Here is a 21,931-nt window from a genome sequence, read left to right as displayed (position 1 = left end):
TGAAAGGACATTTCAGTCGGCATATAACTGTAACAAATAAGAGAACAAAGAAAACAATACAAACTTACTTTGAATAGAAACCACATTTCAGCAGTCAGCATGGCAGATAGATCAGTGACAAAAGACTAAACCTTAATTTGCGGACATTTCAGTCCGACTACAGAAGCACTGTAATTTTTTGTTTTGAAAGTAATTTATTGTCCGTCACAATCCCACTAATTTAAAAAAAAATTACCGGCTTCGGTGGTCTTCAGATTAGAATAAAGATGCCGTACTTCGCTCCCAGTACTGGGGAAACTACATTTTCAATTGGTGGTGATGGCCAAAGCCTATAGTGCGATTGTTCCGGACAGTAAATTAATTTCAGTGCTGTGATTGTCTTAGATCATAAGAGAGGAGATACAGTAGCGTTTATCCCACATTAAGAGGTTCACTGTTTTCGTAATTTGGGAAAGCCTTACACTTCTGCACGCATCAGTAAGAGAGCAAGTCGAATACTACTAAGGCAAGTAGGCGGTATAGCACTGACGTAAGACTGGCGTCTCGGTTTGTAAGGTATGCAACCCGCTACATTAGTGTAGTACTCGCCCAGTGTTTGGTATCCAGGTTGCAAATCCCCTGTATGACCAGTATAGACTCGACAAGTGTTGTACCGAAGGTCCCAGTTAGTCTGAGGAGTACACACCTCTGCACTTGTGTAACCCGACGAATCGGTTGTTTTCAATTGTTCAGTCGGTTGTGGGAATACAGGTAGTGGCAAGCCCGCTACCTCGCCTTTTAGCTGAACATTTAACCGCCGACGCCGTCGGTGTTAATTCAGTGCGGCGAAGTAAGGTTCCAGGCGCCCGCTCGTTGCGACGCCGACGCCGGGCTGTTGCAAATTGCTTTCCCGATGGGCGGCGGCCGACGGAAGGCTGGGTCGATGTCGGCCATCGCGAGTGGAAGTGGAAGAGGCCCGTTCTTTGGCCGGCTCTCGAAACAGCTGCTGAGGCGGCGGCGGCGCTGCTAGCAACGTGCGCAATCTGCGCCCGCTCCGAGCTCTAAAGAGCCGCCGCAGGGAGGGAGGAGAGCTCACCGAGAAACAAATCTGTTGGTCTTTGTCCTGCGGTCCCCCGCCAGGAACGCAAGAAGTAGCGTATGATATCGCTAACCTTTGTGATCGTGAGAGACTTTCGGATTGTTTGGAGACCCATTAAAGGCGTTCGTCTAAGTTAAATGATGCAAGATGATTCAAATCCCGAGAAAAATAGGATTAAGCTATAGAGAAAGGCGGGTGATGAAAAAGTCAGTATAAATTTAAAAAACTGAATAATTCACGGAATAATGTACATAGAGAGGTGCAAATTGACACACATGCTTGGAATGACATGGGGTTTTATTAGAACCACAAAAAATACAAAAGTTCAAAAAATGTCCGACGGATGGCGCTTCATCTAATCAGAATAGCAACAATTAGCATTACAAAGTAAGACAAAGCAAAGATGATGATCTTTACAGGAAATGCTCAATATGTCCACCATCATTCCTCAACAATAGCTGTTGTCGAGGAATAATGTTGTGAACAGCACTGTAAAGCATGTCCGGAGTCACGGTGAGGCATTGGCGTCGGATGTTGTCTTTCAGCATCCCTAGAAACGTCGGTCGATCACGATACACTTGCGACTTCAGGTAACGCCAAAGCCAATAATCGCACGGACTGAGGTCTGGAGACCTGGGAGGCCAAGCATGACGAAAGTGGCGGCTGAGCACACGATCATCATCAAACGACGCGCGCAAGAGATCTTTCACGCGTCTAGCAATATGGGATGGAGCGCCATCCTGCATAAACATCGTACGTTCCAGCAGGTGTTTATCAGCCAGGCTGGGGATGATGCGATTTTGTAACATATCGGCGTACCTCTCACCCGTCACGGTAGCAGTTTTGCTGTCCAGTGCCTTCTGTCGGACATTTTGTGAACTTTGTTTTTCCTTCTTCTAATAAAACTCTATGTCATTCCAAGCATGTGTGTCAATTTTTACCACTCTATCTACATTATTCCGTGGTTTATTAAGTTTTCAAATTTATACTGACTTTTTGATCACCCGGTACAATAGTATGAAAGCAGGCGATGTTTCGCAGTTGCTATGTATGTTTGGGAATTGTATATACACTACCAGAAAAAAAAGTTCTGCCATCTAGAGGTTCCCATTTCGCTCAAGATTTATTGTTGCGACAGTGCATATGGAGTACATGAAGTGATTACATGTATAGCAATAGCACATGCGGTTCTGAGGGACTAAGTATCGACCCATGCTCAAACACCCAATTAGTAGACAGTGTAGCCACTAGCATCCAGTCGATCGTACAGATTGTGAATACTGTCCTGGGACATGTTACGCCACACGTTCTCATCCTGTTCACGTAGTTGTGCGAGTTTTTGATTGACATGTCGCATGGGTCACTTCTCGTCCCGTCATATCCCTCATGTGCTCGATTGGAGACAAGTCCGGAGATCGTGTTGGCCAGGGAAGTTGCTGCACGTCTTGCAGAGCGCGTTGAGTTCCACGGGCAGTGTGTGGGCGAGCAATATCCCATCGGAACAAATCACCTTCCGATTGCAAGACCGGCAGAAGAAGTGGTCTAACAATATTCTACACGTACTGAGCGCTGGTTAGCGTCCCCTCCAGAAACACCAAACGTGATCGAGAGTTGTAGCTTATCGCACCCCGGACCGTAAGGCGTGGGGTGGGCCATTGTGTCTTGGACGAATGCATTCTATGAGACAGTGCCCAACAGGTCTACGTCGTACGCGCAAACGGCCGTCAGTGCATCCAGGTAGAATCGACTTCCATCGCTGAAGACCACTGCGCACCATTGCATCTTTCAACTAGTCCTCTGATGACATCGGTCGAGCCGTGCATGTCAGTGTTGTGGCGTGAGTGGAAGAGGGGCTAGAGGTATTCGTGCCAGTAGTCTCACTGTTAATAACAGGTCAGAAGCAGTTCGTGTTGAGACGTCTGACTCACAAGCTCTCATACGATCTGCCCCTGCTGCCCTTAGACTACGAAGATCCGGGCGGGTGCTGCGTGGACGCCCAAAACCTCGTCAGTGGATGTGCCAATGTTTACGTGGCCACTATACCAGCGTCGTTGCACAAATAACGCAGCACGACTAATTTGTGTGGCAGTTATCCGAAAGGACGTTCCCACCGCTTGGAAGGCCACAATTTCACCCCTTTCAAACTCACTGCGTTGGTGGTGGTAGACTCCAGTGTGTCACTACTTTTTTCACGCCTTTGCACCATAATGAGCCTTCTGGCTGTGAGCATTCCCTTTTAAACGGCAGACACAGATGTCATCTAGCATCCCCTGGATGGTATATGCCGTCATCAGATCAAAATCGACGTCGTCTTTTCAGGTGCACATTTTCCTTCTCTCTCTCTCTCTCTCTCTCTCTCTCTCTCTCTCTCTCTTTTTGCGGCATTGTATATCCTAATCTCCTCCTCCCTCTTCCCATTTCTCCTTCCCCCCTTCTCTGTGTAAATTTGCCCCCCCCCCCCCATCCCTCTATTTGTCCATTCCGTACCACGCTGTCTACCCCTCTCTCTGACCTTGATTTTATTTATTATTATTGCAAAGTCGCTTAAAATGAATAAATAAATGAGATGGGACCATTGGCATACGGGGTATGAGAGAGACCTGTCCAGCTCCTGGATCTGTATCGGTAGTTTCAATGGCAGTATTTCGCGTAGTTTTAATTTACTAATGGGTAGGGTTGCAAAGTTTCAGACGATTCAGATTCCGTAGTATTTTTCCAAATTAGGGTGTACATGCCCACTGCTCGTCGTCTTGCGGTAGTGTTCTCGCTTCCCGCGCACGGGGTCCCGGGTTCGATTCCCGGCGGGGTCAGGGATTTTCCCTGCCTCGAGATGACTGGGTGTTGTGTCGTCTTAATCATTATTCATCCCCATTACGGTCGGAGGAAGGCAATGGCAAACCACCTCCGCTAGGACCTTGCCTAGTACGGCGGTGCGGGTTTCCTGCATCGTCCCCTACGCTCCTCGGAGTATGGGACCTCATCATCATCAGGGTGTACATAAAGTCCAGGAACACTTTCAATTGTTTATTGCACAAGCACTAAACATTGTACAGATGTCATACATATTGCATTTTGAGGAAAAATTCTGAAAGCTTTTTTTACAAAAAAAATGGTTCAAATGGCTCTGAGCACTATGGGACTTAACATCTATGGTCATCAGTCCCCTAGAACTTAGAACTACTTAAACCTAACTAACCTAAGGACAGCACACAACACCCAGCCATCACGAGGCAGAGAAAATCCCTGACCCCGCCGGGAATCGAACCCGGGAACCCGGGCGTGGGAAGCGAGAACGCTTTTTTTACAAACATTCGATATGCGAACTATGAGTGACCCGGCAGACATCAATATGGTAATCGAATTCTTGCCATACCCGTCCCGTCCCAGCATGGCATCGTCGACTGTGGCAGTCGCTTCCCGTATTCTCTCCTAGAGCTCGGCTACGTCACGTGGTAGAGACGGTACACACACCAGATCTTTAATGTGTCCCCACAGAAAAAAGTAACACGGAGGGAGATCTGGTGACTGGGGAGGCCATTTAATGAAACAGCTGTTCCCTTCTGTAGCACGGCCGATCCATCGATGCGGCAGCTCCGTGTTCAGGTACCCACAAACTATACGTTGAAAATGGGTTGGAGCGCCATCCTGCTGAATGATGAACGGAGAGTCCGACTGCGTTCGAGGCATCAGCCATTGCTGCATCTTGTCCAAGTAGGAATATTCAGTGACAGTGCTCTCGGCGACGAGGAATGGCCCATACAGTTTTCGACGTGACACGGCACAAAAAGCATTTACCTTTGGGGAATCACTCTCAAATTCAGTGCATTCGTGTGAATGCTTTGTACCCCAGATTCGACAATTATGTCTGTTCACTTTCCCATTAGTGTGAAAAGTTGCGTCGTTGCTAAAAATTAAGCGATCAACAATTCCATCCCCATCCTCATTCAATTGTTGCAACTGCAAACAAAACTCAAAACGCTTGTGTTTGTCGTTGTCGTTGAGCTTCTGCACTAGCTCCAATTTGAATGGTTCCATAGACAGCTTCATTCGCAGGACTTTCCACACTGTCACTGGAGCCATTTCGAGTTCACGGGATGCACGACGCACCGATTTCTTTGGACTCCTTATGAATGTGTCTTACGCGCTCCACATTCACTTCACTCACACTGGGACGACCGCTTCTCATTGCCGGGCACGAGCAACCCGTCGTAACGAATTTATTGTGCGAGTGATAAATGGCCTTCCTTGTTGGTGGCTTCTTACCGTACTTGGTTCTAAACATCCGTTGAACAGCTGTAGCACACTTGTTTTTGTCGAACTCCAACACACAAAGCTCGCTCGGCACCTGAACTCGCCATGTTTGCGACTAGCGCTGACTATCGGCAAATTACCAAACTATGCTGTGACATTATACATGAAAAATAAACATTAAGGGTTTCTCTTCAAAATGACAGATGTATGATATCTTTACAGTGTTTGGTTCTTGTGCAATAAATAATTGAAAGTGTTCTCGGACTTATGTACACCCTGTATAAGCCGACAAGCGGTAAATGCAACTTTCCTGTTTTCTGTGAAAACTGGCTGCCCCGAAGAAAACAAAATATCATCATCAACAACACATTATTCTGTATACGATTTTGTTTATAATTGTACAGGTGTGTAAGGGGGGAGAATATAGTCGTATATAGGGGAAACAACTATTTTGTCTACCTATCTAATGGCCTGCCATCGTAGTTAAAACTGACTGCAAGAAAGAAATCGAAATCGCTCGTTTTCACAGCGGAGCACACAGTTCTCTTTATTGCAGTCGGTTTTTACCTAAAACCTGTACATTGCCATACATACACACATCAGTAATGGAACTAAATTATTTTGAAAATTATCGTCGTTATCACCCTTTTTAAGGCTACTACTCATTACGTAAGCAATCAGTAATTACATAAAATTTTCAAATATGATCATTAGCATCTGTCGCAAAGCGGCGGAAGTCATCTCTTGTGAAACGAGTTGTGCGTGAATGATGATACTTGAAATTCTCGTGTTGTGAGGCAACGGAGCAATTTGGCCGTCCGGGAGGACCAAGATCCACATCCCCGTGCCGCCATCCAGATTTAGGTTTTTCGTATTTTCCTTAAAGCACCTAACATAATTCCAAGATAGTTCCTTTCGAATTTTGCGGTTGATTTCCTTGCCCATCTTTCCCTAATCCGAGTGTGTGCTCCTTTTCTAATGGTCCAGCCAGGCGGCTTTTATGTTTTGCAAGAACACTGGCGAACATATTAGTGAACCACTTCAGGTAAGAGTTTTTTTTAATAAATACAGACAGACTTGTGATAAGATAGTATGCGACCGAGCGAGGTGGCGCAGTGGTTAGCACACTGGACTCGCGGTTCAGTCCCGCGTCCGGCCATCCTGATTTAGGTTTTCCGTGATTTCCCTAAATCGCTCCAGGCAAATGCCGGGATGGTTCCTCTGAAAGGGCACGGCCGACTTCCTTCCCTAATCCGATGAGACCGATGACCACGCTGTTTGGTCTCTTCCCCCAAAAACCAACCAACCAACCAACCAGATAGTATGCTACCACTGTTAAGTGGATGACACTCTCGTGCCATTGGATGGAACGCAAAAGCGTGCACGCCTACTGTAACAGCTTACATGATGGAAGAAATTTACAATAGGAAATGGTACCTAGAAAGAAATCATCTTCCTAGATGTTAAAATTACGAGTGATAGGCTGCAGCGTAAGTTCGAGATTAATCGTAAAGGTGTTGTAATCCATGATAAGCCGTTTTACAAAAACATGCATAAAAAAGCTCATTTTCACTCCATGCTGCATCGTGTTATTAGCATTCCTTTACAAAAACACGAGATAGATAGGGAATTGGGAATTATGCGAAAGGTATCTCGAAACAATGGTTTCAATCCACGTATCGTAGACAGTATGTCCGTGGGACGTAGAGCAGCAATCGACATGCAAATTACCATGGTTGGAGAGGACGAAGTACTGGGTAAAACTACATGTGCTTCATATAATGGATTTTAAACAAAAGAAGTAAATTTCGCATTCCGTACTGACTATACATTGAGTAGGTTGATGCACCACACAAACAAACCGGAACCCTTGCTGCTGTCAGGGATTTTCAAAATTAACTGTAATGGACGCAAAAAATTTTACGTACGACAGTCACGAAGTAATTTCACAGATTTGAAGAACACACTAGGCTGACTGAGAGTAATAATTCCACAACAGCTACACATTTTAGAGAGACCAACCACACTGTTTCAGAAATCGATGAAGCCCTACAAATAGCCTGCCAGAGAAGGTAAAGACGGAAGAGTTGCGGATGTGCTTGAGGGAATGAAAATATAAATGTGTGATAAAAGACCGGGCCATATGTTGAACGAGGGGACAAATTACGCAGCATAAGTTTGCTACAGAATTTTAACATAGTATGTCAAGAAATGGAGCGCTAACAACTAAATGCCCAGGTATTTTGCAATCACGTGTGTATCTTATACTTCAGCTTAAAACTTTGATAAGCTTGTTACAGTTTTTAAATTTCAGTGTTTGAAAATGTTTTTTGAATATTTGATTTCTGTGCACTGGCGGAAGAAAAACTTTGATGACGGATCGTGAGTCGTGCACGGTTAGTTCGAGTCCCAGTCCGGTACAGTACGTTTTCCAGAAAGGTTAAGAGTTTAACGTCCGATCTAGAACGAGGTCGTTGTAGGTGGATCACATACTCAAATCGGTCGTATTCTTTCAAAGAAATCATTCCGGCAGTCAGCTCAAGCTATCGAGGCTGTAAGCAGACTGAGGATTACTAATTGTGCATGTCATTAGTCTTCAGCTGTCATAGCTATCGATTTGTAGTCAAGATCAAAGCAGCGGATGGGTCGAACCTGGGACGCAAGAATTTTGGATTGACACTACCCCTATTCCACAGTATTACCTGGACTGTTATTTCTCAGGATCGTGATTCAAATCCACGTCCTGATTTATGATTCCCAAAATCACTTATAGCCTCTTGATCTGTATTAACCTTACACTGAACTCCAGCCTTGTTTCCTTTTTACACTGTTAGAATTTCAGATACACAATTACTGTGTTGGATCAAATGTGGTTCGATGTTGTCCGGGCAATAGTTTTACAACGTCTCAAAAATCTGCTGTTCTGTTGCAATGCATGGATGTAAAACTTCAACACAGCATATGTAGCCACCACCGCCAATAACAACAGCAACATCACGCGGCTGCTACAGCGAATATTACATCAACTTCTCTGTGCCCAAGACGTGCTGAACAATTTAGTCTTATTAACCAAGAGTTTTAGTTGCTCTTACTGTATGCTTATATCAGTGATAGTTGTTCCATTTTCGCTTGGAAGGCTGTCAGGCCGGCAGAAATTGTGTACTCAAGTATACGTGATATTCCAATTTTTTCTGACGTAAGAGACAAAATTATTGTGATGAGTTTGCAGTTAATGAGTTAAGCAATTTATTTCGATTGTCTCTCGTGGATTGTGTTCAGTGACTTCTCGCGTAAACAGAAGAGCGTTGTGCGTCACACTGCCTAATTATTTCCACAATCAGTCAGCTCGTGTGTTGCTTATAAACCGTTACATAAGCACACATATTAAACGTCGCTATTGTTGACAAGTTTAATAACGTATTACTAATAGCATTGTCAAAAACTAATGTGCTAATTTCCGTGGAAGTTTAAGATGAATACTAACAAATCATTATTCTGTAAATGTACAGGACATAAGCATACGTAAAAGCTAATGATGTATAAATAGCCTGTTAGCTGACTCGTTTCACAATATTTCGTCAGAAATTGTGCAGATAGGATGTGACATGTGGCTTTAACTGATGGGCTTGGAACCCACATCCACCCAAATACGATTGCAACCTGTCAGCGATTCAACAGTTAACTTGTGATGGGCTTAAATTTCTTTTCCATAGCTGGAACTTGCAATCGCTTATGTTAGTTCAGTTCAGAGATGGTGGCGTCAATTTCGCCATGTGCAATAGGTTACTTCATATGCCTGTAGTACGTCAGAGAATCCACGCCGCCCCCGGAATTTTCATTTCATCTGGAATTCGTTTCATCAGTTCGCAGCAATGCCATTCGCACGGCCTGCAGCCCAGGTATTTCTAAAATTTCCTCTTAGTTTATCAATCACTGTTCACCAACAATCGTGCAGTAGCAGGCTCTGTTTATTGTTGAATTAGTCCCAGTGGTCCAGTAAGCCACTCCTGAAATGACAAAATATATGTCCTGACACAAATGTGACAGTATGGACGATCGATATGGTAACTTTTGACGATAGAAAGAAAAGGGAGATCGTTGAATAAGTTTCATAACTATAGATCTTCATTTTCATTTTTCAAAATAAATTTCCAGTATACTTTTTTCTACTGTGTCGACAAAAAATATTCATTGAAATTACAGATTAAAAGAAAATTAGAGTTTTAATTCATGCCAGAACCTTCGTACTTTGCTTTGACACTAAATATTAGCTACGTTATAAAGAGCACAGCTCCAGAGCAAATCTAAAGTTTCGGAACATTATCAATAGTCCCAAAGTATCAGCACTTTTTAATTATTCTCTTCGTCTTTGGGTTAAGTCTGAAAAATCCAACAAGAAGCTAGTCGAGGAATGTAAAGGTTCAGTTGTACGTTATGTATCTGCATCTGACCGCGTGTTAAAATCACTACACGAATCTAAAATTCAGCTTTGTCACGACATTCATGACTTACAGTTAGTAAATATATCTTTTCACTTCTCGTAAATCCTTTTCATGTTAAATTAAATGTTGTATGGACTGTTAACCATCATTCACTTTCACTGTTCTTGACTACCACACAAATATCTTGCAACTACGAATCAGAACAATGTAAGTGCTGTAACACTCTTTATTAATATTATTATTTGCAGATATGTCCATTAGGTCTACGCCAAGTACTTGGAGGTGGGCATTTGCTTTCCTTTGTGCCCGTATTTTTTTCATTCCCTTCCTGTGGGTTGTCTTACTCTCTTCAGATCATGTTGCTCCAGTCTTCTTTGGTTTTCCCTCTTGGTCAACTAGACATGTTAATTTTGGACCTGAAGGTCTTGCGGTTTTGGACATACGTCGGAGAAATTCTTTCCCATTTCAGACCAATTTTGATCTCGTCAACGGATTCATTGTGTCGATTCTGGCTTCGCTCACGTTGTCAAAATATTGATAATTTGTTTTGTAGGTTTGCTTTCATTCTCTCAGTGTGTCTATAGAATCTTAACCTTAGTCTTCTAATGTCACTGTGGATATTTGTGAATTGTTTGATTTCATGATTGCTTCAAAGTGGTATTGCTCGTCTACAATTTTTGGGCCTAGAATTTTTCTCATTATTTTGTGTTCCTTTTCCTTAGTGTGTTCAATGCTTTTTTCCTGTTCAAAATCAGTGTTTCTGACCTCTAGAGGCATTCTGATTGAATTACTGCATTGTACTGACTTAGTTTTTCGTGTACGGAGACACCCGGAATACCGGCAACAAGAAATGTAAGTCGATAAGCAGATCCCAGTTTTCGATATCTGATTTCGTTTGCTTTTATTCCGATTTCATTTAAGTGAATGGTTTCACCGAAATATTTAAACTGTGGATCTCGTTTAATTTTGCCATATTGCGTCTCCATGAATTTTGCTATTTTTTTGTTGCATGTTACTCCGTCTTTCCAAAATACATCTGGAGACCGACTTCAGAAAAAGTTTCTTTCAAGACTTCTATCTGATTCTGGGCTTATGAAATGTCGCCGGTTCATATTGCTAAATGGTCTGCAACTGATTGGCAACCTATAGGTAACTTACCTCTGCGTAAAGTAATTGGTTGGTCAATTTTAAGGATTGGTTTCTGTTTGCGTCATTCTCGTATCACTTCCTCAAAGACGCAGTTGCAAAGTAACGGAGACGGCCCGTATCCTTGTCTTAGTCCCGTTTCGCTTCCGAAAGGATCTGGGATTTCTCACATAAATTTAACCTTGGAATTTTTTTCTCTCTTTCATGAGTGCAAGTGTTTCCCAGTCTTGGCCTTGTTCTTTTAATATTTGGAAGGGTGATTCGCAGTCAGTTGAGTCATAGGCTGTTTTGAAATCCACACACACTTTAAATACATTTTCCAAAAAATATCAGCGTCTTGTATCGTTCCTTAACCATCTTACCAAACATAAAAAACGGTAAGAGTTTCTTGTAAAACACTCTGGCCTGGCGCAATGTAGAGCATAGTGAAGGGTCCAGTCTACCATCTCTGCTGTTGGACCAAGCCGGCCGGGGTTGCCAAGCGCTTTTAGACGCTACAGTCTGGAACCGCGCGCCCGCTACTGTCGCAGGTTCGAATCCTGCCTTGGGCATGGATGTGTGTGATGTCCTTAGGTTAGTTAGGTTTAAGCAGTTCTAAGTTCTAGGTGACTGATGACCTAAGAAGTTAAGTCCCATAGTGCTCAGAGCCATTTGAACCATTTTGAAATAGCTTTATTTGATTTGGTTTACAAATTGCAAAACATTCTACACTCTTGACTCTTCACGCTAATTAAGGTCATAGAAGCATGGTCTTTTACGAATGTACTTCTGACCAAAAGGCAATGCTGGTAGCTGGAGTCAAAGGTTTTTGTTAATTCTGCCTTTTGAGCCCTTGTGGTGTTATTTCCGTAGAAACTTTCATCCCCTAACATATATCCCTTTATTTGTGACTAAGAAGTCAAATACCAGTTTTCATAGATGTAGCTTTAAAAATGCTTTTGTAGTCCTTCAATGATGATTTTACTTTCAATGATGAATTATTTTCAAAAACATTTTTCGCTTTCTGTTTCACCCCCTTAGCGGTTAGATTTCCGAAAATGCGAAACAAGGACTTTATTTCCGACCGAGAAACCAAATACCAATTTTCGTAGCTCTGGCTTCAAAATTGCCTTTTCAAAAAATCTTTCATCCCCTATTTCACCCCCTTAGGAGTGGAATTTCGAAAAATCCGTTCTTAAACGTTGTCTACAGTACAAAATCAACACCGTCTCCAAATTTCAAGTTTCTATCCTTAGCAGTTCGGGCTGGGCAATAATGCGTCACGGAATCAGCCAGGACATTTCCTTTTATAGTCGTATGATAAAGACTAGAGTGCTAAAACAAGCGTATGAAGGGGTCGCCAAGGGTAAACCGTTACAGACTCTTTCATAATATAATCATCCGTTGACGATTTAAATAACAGTGTGCCCCACGGGACGCCTCATCGGATTGTTGCTAAGGAATGTCAGATGAAGTGTGAACTCACAAAGAGACAAGAGCGACTGCACAAATGAAGTTACTCTCAATCCATATGCCGTACTCATTAGACTGTTCATTTCATTCAACGGATACTGTGATTCTTCTTCACTTCCACCGAAGATAGCAATGTCTTACCACTGATAACCTTTCACTTTGAATTTTAATTCCACTTTCTAACCCTTCTTATCTTTCCGTCATTGCTTTTACGATACATAGATTGAACAATAGGGGCTAAAGGCTATATCCCTCTCTTACACCGTTTTTGATCCGAGCGCTTCGCTCTTGGTCTTCCACTAATATTGTATGTTACCCGTCTTTTCCCATAGTTTAACCCAATTTTTTCTCACAGTTCCGAACATGTTGCAACACTTGCCGGCCGCGGTGGTCTCGCGGTTCTAGGCGCGCAGTCCGGAACCGTGCGACTGCTACGGTCGCAGGTTCGAATCCTGCCTCGGGCATGGATGTGTGTGATGTCCTTAGGTTAGTTAGGTTTAAGTAGTTCTAAGTTCTAGGGGACTAATGACCACAGCAGTTGAGTCCCATAGTGCTCAGAGCCATTTGAACCATTTTTTTGTTGCATCACTTGACGCTGTCGAACACTTTTTCCAGATCGATAAAGCCTATGAACATATCTTAATTTTTGCTTACCAGTGCTTCCATTATCAACTGCAACGTGAGAAGTGCCTGTCTGGTGCCTTTACCTTTTATAAAGCCAAACTGATCGTCATCTACCAGATCCTCAATTTTCTTTTAAGTCCTTCTCTGTATTATTACTCTTGGCAGCAACTTAGATGCATGAGCTGCTAAGCTGATTGTGCGATAGTTCTCGCACTTGTCAGCTCTTGCAGTGTTCGGAATTGTGTGGATGATATATTTTCGAAAGCCACATGGTATATCGCCAGTCTCATACATTCTACACACCAACATGAATAGTCGTTTTGTTGCCAAACGCCCAATGATTTTAGAAATTCTGGTGGAGTATTATCTATCCCTTATGCCTTGTTTGATTTTAACTCTTCCAAAACTCTTAAATTTTGATTCTATTACTGGACCTCGTATATCTTCTAAATCTACTCCAGTTTCTTCTCCTACCACATCACACAAGCCCTGTCCCTCGTAGAGACGTTAAATTTACTTTTCCCACTTATCTGCCGGCCGGAGTGCCCGAGCGGTTCTAGGTGCTACAGTCTCGAACCGCGAGACCGTTACGGTCGCAGGTTCGTATCCTGCCTTGGGCATGGATGTGCGTGATGTCCTTAGGTTAGTTAGGTTTAAGTAGTTCTAAGTTCCAGGGGAATGATGACCTCAGCAGTTAAGTCCCATAGTGCTCAGAGCCATTTGAGCCAACCCACTTATCTGCCCTCTCCTCCGCGTTTAAAAATTGAATTTCCATTACAGTCCTAATGTTGCCTCTTTTAATTTCACCGAAGGTTGTTTTGACTTCTCTTATGCTGAGTCAGTCCTTCCGACAATCGATTCTTTTTCGATTTCTTCACAGACGTCACTTACTAATGTAAAAAGAATATCAGTCTGTGTAGTATTACAATATGGTGATAATCAGGTCTCAGCGTACTTAGTTTTAGAATGTTAATTACGAGATCCGATCGAACGAGGTGGCGCAGTGGTTAGCACACTGGACTCGCATTCGGGAGGACGACGGTCCAATCCCCCGTCCGGCCATCCTGATTTAGGTTTTGCATGATTTCCCTAAATCGCTTCTGGCAAATGCCGGGACAGTTGCTTTGAAAGGGGACGGCCGACGCCGGGATGGTTCCTTTGAAAGGGGACGGCCGACTTCCTTCCCTGTCCTTCCCTAATCCGATGAGACCGATGACCTCGCTGCCTGGTCTCTTCCTCCAAAACAACCCAACGAGATCCGACTTCAGCTAACAGAAATTCAGCGTAGGCGCCAGCTTACCGCCAGAGCCGCGGCAAACCGAAAAGTTAAGTCGTTTCGTAAATTTCAGTATCCACGGATAGATATGGTAGACTTTTGCACATGGATTCGAGTGCAGGTAAGGGATTTGTGGATGCGAACAGAATTTTTGTTATCGGTTTAAACCTGTATACGTGGTATGCAATCTGTTGGACGGACGCACACTCGGGCGAAGTAACGAGAACTACAACCGTTGCTAGCGAGAGCGGCTAGTTTATAGCGCGGCATGCGAGTAGTGCCCGTGATGACGGACGTAGTGGATCTCTCGTGCTCCAGTTGTGCTGACAGGGAGGCGGGCCGAAAGAATGCCTGGACCGAGCGGAGGTCACTGGGGGCCAGCGGAGGTCGGCCGCAGGCAGACGCTATCGATTTCCGGCGTCGCTGTCGGCGCCAGCTTCTGGCTGGGTGACCCCGTTCTCTGTGGCCACGTGGGCCCCACCTCCCCTGCGCAAGGTCGCGCTGGGGTGCGCAACCCCCCACCCAGTTATCGCCTCATCAACAGTCAAGTGTGTCTATCTTAACTGAGCAAGGCAAATAGTGTACGAAATGAAAGATCGAATGGCACAGCCAAATTCTTCACCACCACCACTCATTACCCAACTGTTGCTGGTTCCCGAGTATTGTGTACAAGCCTCCTCAAATATTATGAAAATAAATAGTATTGTTCATGACATCTTCCACTGTTCTTCCTCTCGCCGCAGTGTACCTCTTCAGAATATTTATCCAGCGAGTTCTTAGTCTTTCCACCCTCTGACTCCTTCCAGCTTCTCTCTCGAGGGACACTGGGATGTTAGTTTCGTCCGTAACCAATGGAGCCTAGGTATCACGACGTTTTCCAGTAGTGCTGCAGCCATCTCTCTCTCTCTCTCTCTCTCTCTCTCTCTCTTTCTCTCTCTCTCTCTCTGTGTGTGTCTCACCTCTTCATTTCATGATTTGTCCAGTTTTGTTTCCCTTGAGGTGGACCTCAGTTCCAAGATAGACTGATTTTCCCACAGTTTTCGGTGGCTAACAACCTAGCTTGGTGCTTGTTGGGCGGCCTTTTAGTCACTGTCCTTGCTACTACTTTGGGGTCCCTTACTTTGAGATAGTACACAAAAAAAGAGGCACCACGAAGAAGTTATGCAAATTGGTTACGAACTGATATTCAGCCAAGTGTCGGAAACTTTAGCACACGGTGGATGGATGCGTGAGGCTGCTGCGCAATTTCATCGCGCAGCTGGCAAGGAGACATGTTGATACCAGGGCATAAGGTCTCTGCGAATTTCTTACCGTGTTGGACAGTAAGTATACCGCGCAGACAGGCGCGTGAACTATATACACAGATGTCAGCATTTGAGAGAGGACGTGTAATTGGGCTCAAAGTAGCCAGTCTCAGTAATTGGCGAATCGGCGGTGTTAGCAGGAATGGGTCAACCGTGGTCGAACACAGCGCCAAGAAGGAAGCAGTCGTCTTAGAGAGACGACAGAACGTGAGGACCGGGAAATCGTCAGAGAGGCATTCAGAGCCCCCATTCATCATTATCATTGATACGACGTGCAAACTGCTGCTTCATTGAGCACAAGTGTCATTAATAGGCGGCTCGCAGAGTGGGGGTTGAGCTCACGGCGTTCCTTCGGCTGACTATCATGACCTCTGTACACCAATAAGCCCGTCTGCAGTTGTGTCGAGCGCATTCCACCTTATGGATTAGAATTGTCTTCAGTGCTGTGTCTCATTTCCAATTGAACCCTATGACCAGCAAAGACGTGTCTGGAGACGTCCCGGACAGCGAAGGGATACCAGCCTGGCTTTCACCCACCGTAAGGCCCCACAACCGGGAATTGTTGTCTGGGGAGCCGTTTAATTTCATAGCAGGACCCCTTTGGTTGTCATCCACGGCACTCTTACAGCTCTACCTCTACGATATTCTACACCCTGTTTTGTTGCCCTTTATTAACTATCATTGTCGCGTTGGAAGTCAGAACTGGAAGCTAGAGAGATCTGTAGATTTCCACCAACCTGTCGTCTTCTAAAGTTGTATCCCCAGCGCAGAAGATAGGGTGTCGATCGTGGGATCTTCTTCAGCGGAGGCTACTACGCTGTCATCTCGAACTTGAACCTGTGTTTGTGCTTTTTTTTTGTGGGATGCCACTTTCCCAGGTTAGTCTCTGTATCTACTGAGAGCAAGATCTGTAGTGCTGACTATGATGGTAGGCGTCACCTCTCATTAATGTATCCTGGTTTTTTTAAATATCAGTTTTTACACTGTATCTTACTACACTCGACATAGCTTTCTTAGTTCTGACAACTTCCGATATAGAGTACGACATGTCCGTCCGAAACAGAGATACACGTCCGGCTCTGAAGAACACCTTCAGAACGCGTGAAACAGTCTGACTAGAGGAGCCGAAGTACTTCGTATCCCAGGCTCGCCAAAGCGACCCGAAGGTGTCCAAAGCGCTTCGCTTGTGATATCATTACTCTTATGTTTCTCAAAACTAAGGAAATTTAATAAACAAAGACGGTAGACTCGCAGGGTAACCACGAGAGATTGTCATAAAGAAAACTGGGTTAAATACAATGAAAAGTATAGAAATACTTGATAAGAGAAGTTAGGCGTTTTGGCGCCTAACACCCGAATGTGCCGGCCAATCAGAAGCAAGTTCAGTACTATTAGCGGACACTCTCAAGGGAATCGTACATATTGTACCATCTGCTACTTGTACCTCACTCCACTTTTGTACCATATGCTACTTCACGTGTATCAAGCTGCATCAAGGCGAGCGTCTAGCAAGATAAAATACTGGCGACCACAGCCAGGAATATCACACATTCATGGCAAGCCATCCTGGGCTGACATTTCAGCAAGATGATGCCCGCCCGCACACGGCGGGAGTTTCTGCTGCTTGCCTTCGTGCTTGCCAAACCCTGCCTTGGCCAGCAAGGTCGCCGGATATCTCCCAAATTGAGAACGTTCGGAGCATTATGGGCTGGGTCCTCCAACTAGCTCGGGATTTCGACTATCTAACGCGCCAGTTGGACAGAATCTCGCACGATGTCCCTTAGGTGGATATCGAACAACTCAAGCAATCAGTGCCAAGGCGAATAACTGCTTCCATACGGGCCAGAGGTGGACCAACGCATCATTGACTTGCTCAGTTTCGAAGCACCAGCAAAAACCAAAGCATTAAAGAACCAGATTAGCAGCGTTAAGTAGCAGGAAATGTCAGTGACACACACACACACACACACACACACACACACACACACACACACACACACACAGAGAGAGAGAGAGAGAGAGAGAGAGAGAGAGAGAGAGAGAGAGAGAGAGAAGAAAGTGTAAGTGATATGGTGAACACACAAAAGGGGAGATGGAAAATGGACGCACTGAAATGTGTTCTCACATGAGCGAAGTTTTATTCACGAAAACCCGCTGATGCTCTATCAGGACAAGAATTTCAGAACCCTTTATAGCCTCACCAAGCAGAGGCGGCTCCAGCCTCTCCTTCGCCACAATGCGAGCACTAAGTTAGCACCCTGAGCGCTCGGATCAAACGTGTAAGCCACAAATGTTCAGAAGCCTGTTATATAAAATGAAGTTTTTCTCCCTGTTCATGTGTAAAATGACATTAATAATGTAGTAGGTTTGAGAACAAGTTAATACTGACCTTAGTAATTTATTGTGCGCTAAAGCTTCGCGCCCCCCCCCCCCCCTCGCCCCTCCACCCCACCTCGCTACCATCCTGTCCCTTGCAGTTGGCACCATTTGAACCCACAAGCTTCTGTCCCGTAGCTATAATTCTGTTCCGCAGTTTTCCATAGAAACACCCACCATCCTGTTGGTAGACAATGCTCCCCGCTACTCCCACAAGTTGTATTAATTGGATGTTGCTGGTAATGCAGAGAGGACAAAACTTCCGAAGGGATTGAACATTTTTTAACACAAAGATCTTTATTTATTGGCTGTGGGTCCTTCTTTTGCATAAATTATAGTTTTTATTCATCTTGGGATGATTATACTCCCTTAAAAATATATTTGACAGAGACGTCACATGCGCACGGTTTCCCCGCTGGGAGTTCACAAAGGTTTTGACGATATTAATGTTCAGAGGCTGTATTCAAACTGCCATCAATGAATACTATTTTAGAGATGTTTCTGAAAATGTCCGTTTACTTAAGTGCACAATTGGCAGGTACGTGCTGATAGTTGTCTAACACCCTCAAAACAATCAGATATTTCACGACTAACGGCTTGAGCCAAACGTGCAACCATCTCTTTTGAAGTGTCTGTCGGTATCATGAACGCCAAACTCTTAATCCCTCCCCACAAAAAGAAGTCCATAGGAGCGAGATCGGGAGAACTTTGTGGCCATAGCACAGTTGGAGATAACATCTGAGTGTTCTGTGACATCAACGGCGAAGTGTGGTGAGGCCCGGTCATTGTGGAACCATAATCGTTGCCTGGATATTTTCCAGCATTCCCGTTAGAACCTCAAGGGAAACAGTACAGTAATTTCCTCTACCGAACGTGTCATACAGATGGTCTTGAACAGTAGCAGCCCATACATTCGCGGTAAATCTCTGTTGATGCCCTAGGATTTTTCCAGCTCCCATACTGGCTATTGTGACGGCGAAATATTCCTTCCCTTGTGAATGCAGCCTCTTCAGTAAATAAAACACACGTTTGGAAGTCACGTATGTTAATAACTTAGTGTAAATACTATTGGCAGGATTCCACGCTTTGGAGAAAGCCATCAGCCCGTCTAGGTAGCATAATAAGGTTTATTTAGTCAAACATAATAAAAGTTTCTTGGTGTGTACTACCCGACCACTATATTATTGCACTTGGATTCCCGCGGCTGTTATTCTGAAAAAGTGGTGACGATACAGTAAAGATTTAGAGCGGTGACAAGGAAAGCTCATTGCATTGTGAATGATTTGAAGACAGTGGTGCATATGGTATCAAGTGATTCAGCGTGTCCTCGGCAAATCTCACGATATACCGACCGAAGTGCTCTCACTCCCAGGTGAAATAATATTATGCTCGACTAATAACTTGATGCACAATGAACAGATAGTCTCTAGGTACCTTACTCTAGTCCGTCACTTTGCACTGCAATATCGTAGTAATGCTTGTATCTGGTCGCAATCAGTCGCAGGATGAAGTCCCTCAAGGCAGAGAGCTTGGAGATCGTGAGGGATGCGGTAGGCGTTGTTACAGAGACAATGATGTGCTCGGCGGAGGGAGCTGCTATTGAGGGACCGGACGGTCGGCGCTTGGCCACGGAGCGACTTGCGTTGTACAGTGCCGTTGGTCGGCTGAGCGGCAAACTATACACCCGAGTCGTGGATGAATAGAGGGGCTAGCACTTGGAGGCAGTGAGTGACTGTAGCGATGTAGTGGCAGCGCCACCTGTGGCGAGGTTCGCACCACGAGGAACCGTGGCGACCGCTGGAAATTGGAGGGAAAGCAATCCCACGTGAGTCTGTGTACGGAATGTTTTCCTGTGATTGCTGAAGTGTGTAGCGTGCGGGCGAGCATGCGGCCACTCGCGAGACACGGCTGTATTGGGGGTCGTTGGAGCGTAGGCGCTAGACGTTCGATACTATAGTGTTCATAAATTTTTTGCGTTTCGCGGGCCAATGTGAGGCTTGCGACCCATATGTAGACCGATGTATTACACAGAATCAGTATGTGGTTCTGTCAGTAAACGTTCCTGAGCAAATAGGTGGAATAGTACGTCGTTTAATTAGTCTCGCGCGCCGCTCGGCGTTTTCCGCGCGTAGATTCTGGGCGCGACCACCAGAAAAAACTTAGCGCGACGCCACGGAATCCCCGACGGCTGCCAAAAGGAACGTTTCAACTCATGTGCAAAATATATGAGGGCAGGATTTGATTGCTACCTCCCGAAGAAGTAACCCCAACGTTTACTTTGAGTGTTTGCGAAACCATGGAAAATGTAGAGCGGGACAGGTATAGGGAGATGTGATTATGTTACAGGTAGACGAGACTCAACAAATGGTCAGGTGGGCTGTCAAAATATTGTCAATTTTATTTCAAGATAGGGTTGCAAGCCCGAGAAGAGTATCACATGATCATGATACAGTTAGAATGTTACTGTTTCAGACTGCCTTTTTTTAACTGTAATATTGGGACAACAAATTCTTGAGAGCAGTAGCTGAAGTTCTTGTCACTCCCGTTTACGTTCCTACAGCACATGACCCACGACGATAAAATTAGCGAAAATAACATGCGTATGCGCAAAAATGAGTCATTCCTCCGCTCATCATTCATGAACGGAATGACTAGAAGGTGCAGCGAATATAAATAGTACGCTGTATTCTAAGCCTTCAATCTTATTTCTTTTGTCAATTGAAGACATAGTGTCTGAAAATGAGTCCGTGATCATATTGTGGCACTTTATTTTACAGTCCGTCTGGATCACACAAGCTTGTATACTTTACTTTTACCGCTTTCGGCTACTGCCATCTTCAGATCATAAAATATTCTGATGTATGTATCAACGTCAAATTATACATGAAGGTACAAAGTAAGTGAGACGTCATCTACCCGTTCTTCAGCGTGATATCTGAACAAAAGGGGAAAAAAAGTTCCAACACCTGTCGAATATCGAACCTTTGAATTTGTAGTCTGACAACAACTGAGCTATCCAGCCGCCTACATGACATGAATAACGTATATCACGTGTCACGTCGGTTAAATCGCTCAATCAGATATTCCGGACCAGGTACAGGAGAGTACAGAGGTTTTGTTCTCGCTCCGCCGGTGTATTCTTCCGTTTGCGTGTGTGCTGCTTCATTAGCACGTTTAGTACGCTGTCAATAACAACCGATGCGTTGGATCGCGGTTCGCTTAGCATTGTAGAGCATTCTGCCAGTGCTTCACATGCAAAGCACCTCACTTCAAGAGCGACGGATGCTGTCGGCAGTAGAGTATACACTAGCATGAGCAAATACCTGTAATTAACAAGAAGGGAAGGAAGAACCAATAATTAGTTACAGATTCATAACTGTAAAAGAAAGCAGGAACTGTGTAAGTTCCTTATAGTGCAATTTATAGTCCTCTTTTTTTAATCGCCATTATGATTGATGTGAAGAAGGCAATAGTACGTTTTGAAAAACGTAAATAATGTGATTTCTAGCCATGAAGCCCTCACAGGGACACTGGAGGGGGACATTGCTTGGAGGTACATTTGACTGTTTAACTTCGAATCGTCTCCTTCCACTATAAATACTGGATCTCGATGTTATTCGCGAAAAAATTTGTACACGACTTTAGGCATTAATTACGTATTTTAATGATCGACAACGTGCCTCATTTGAAAGAGTGACTCGTTCTTTTGATACAGCATTGTGCCTCAGACGTACATACTCAGAAATTTCGTTCATTTCATCCTCAGACCTATGTTTGATACGAGTAGACTTAGGCTGATTTTGCCTGGAATGCGCTCTTTGCCTGAGCTGATCTGCTTCTATGTCCTCTCTGCTTCGTCCGTCAAGCGAAATTTTGCTTTCGAGTTACAAAATTCCTTCATTTTGTGTACTTCGTGTTCTCCAGTTTTAGCGCTTGTAACTGATATCATTTCAGCATTCCTTTTTTATTTTGCTTTCGACTG

The 21,931-nt window shown here is 44.3% G+C and overlaps 2 protein-coding genes across 7 annotated transcripts in view; one reads left to right on the top strand and one right to left on the bottom strand.

Annotated features, from left to right (window-relative positions):
• Positions 1–933, bottom strand: part of LOC126195520 (filaggrin-2-like) — a 133,157-nt gene extending 132,224 nt beyond the window's left edge. Inside the window, exon 1 of the mRNA XM_049934146.1 lies at positions 850–933. Coding sequence (XP_049790103.1) covers positions 850–933 — 84 coding nt within the window. The remainder of the gene's footprint in view (positions 1–849) is intronic.
• LOC126195378 (dystrobrevin beta) overlaps positions 1–21,931 on the top strand; it is a 620,666-nt gene that overhangs the window by 361,996 nt on the left and 236,739 nt on the right. The gene's annotated exons all lie outside the window — the stretch shown is intronic.

This window comes from Schistocerca nitens, chromosome 7 (assembly GCF_023898315.1).
Source record: "Schistocerca nitens isolate TAMUIC-IGC-003100 chromosome 7, iqSchNite1.1, whole genome shotgun sequence".
Classification (NCBI taxonomy): domain Eukaryota; kingdom Metazoa; phylum Arthropoda; class Insecta; order Orthoptera; family Acrididae; genus Schistocerca; species Schistocerca nitens.
This window is presented reverse-complemented; position numbering and strand designations above follow the sequence as displayed.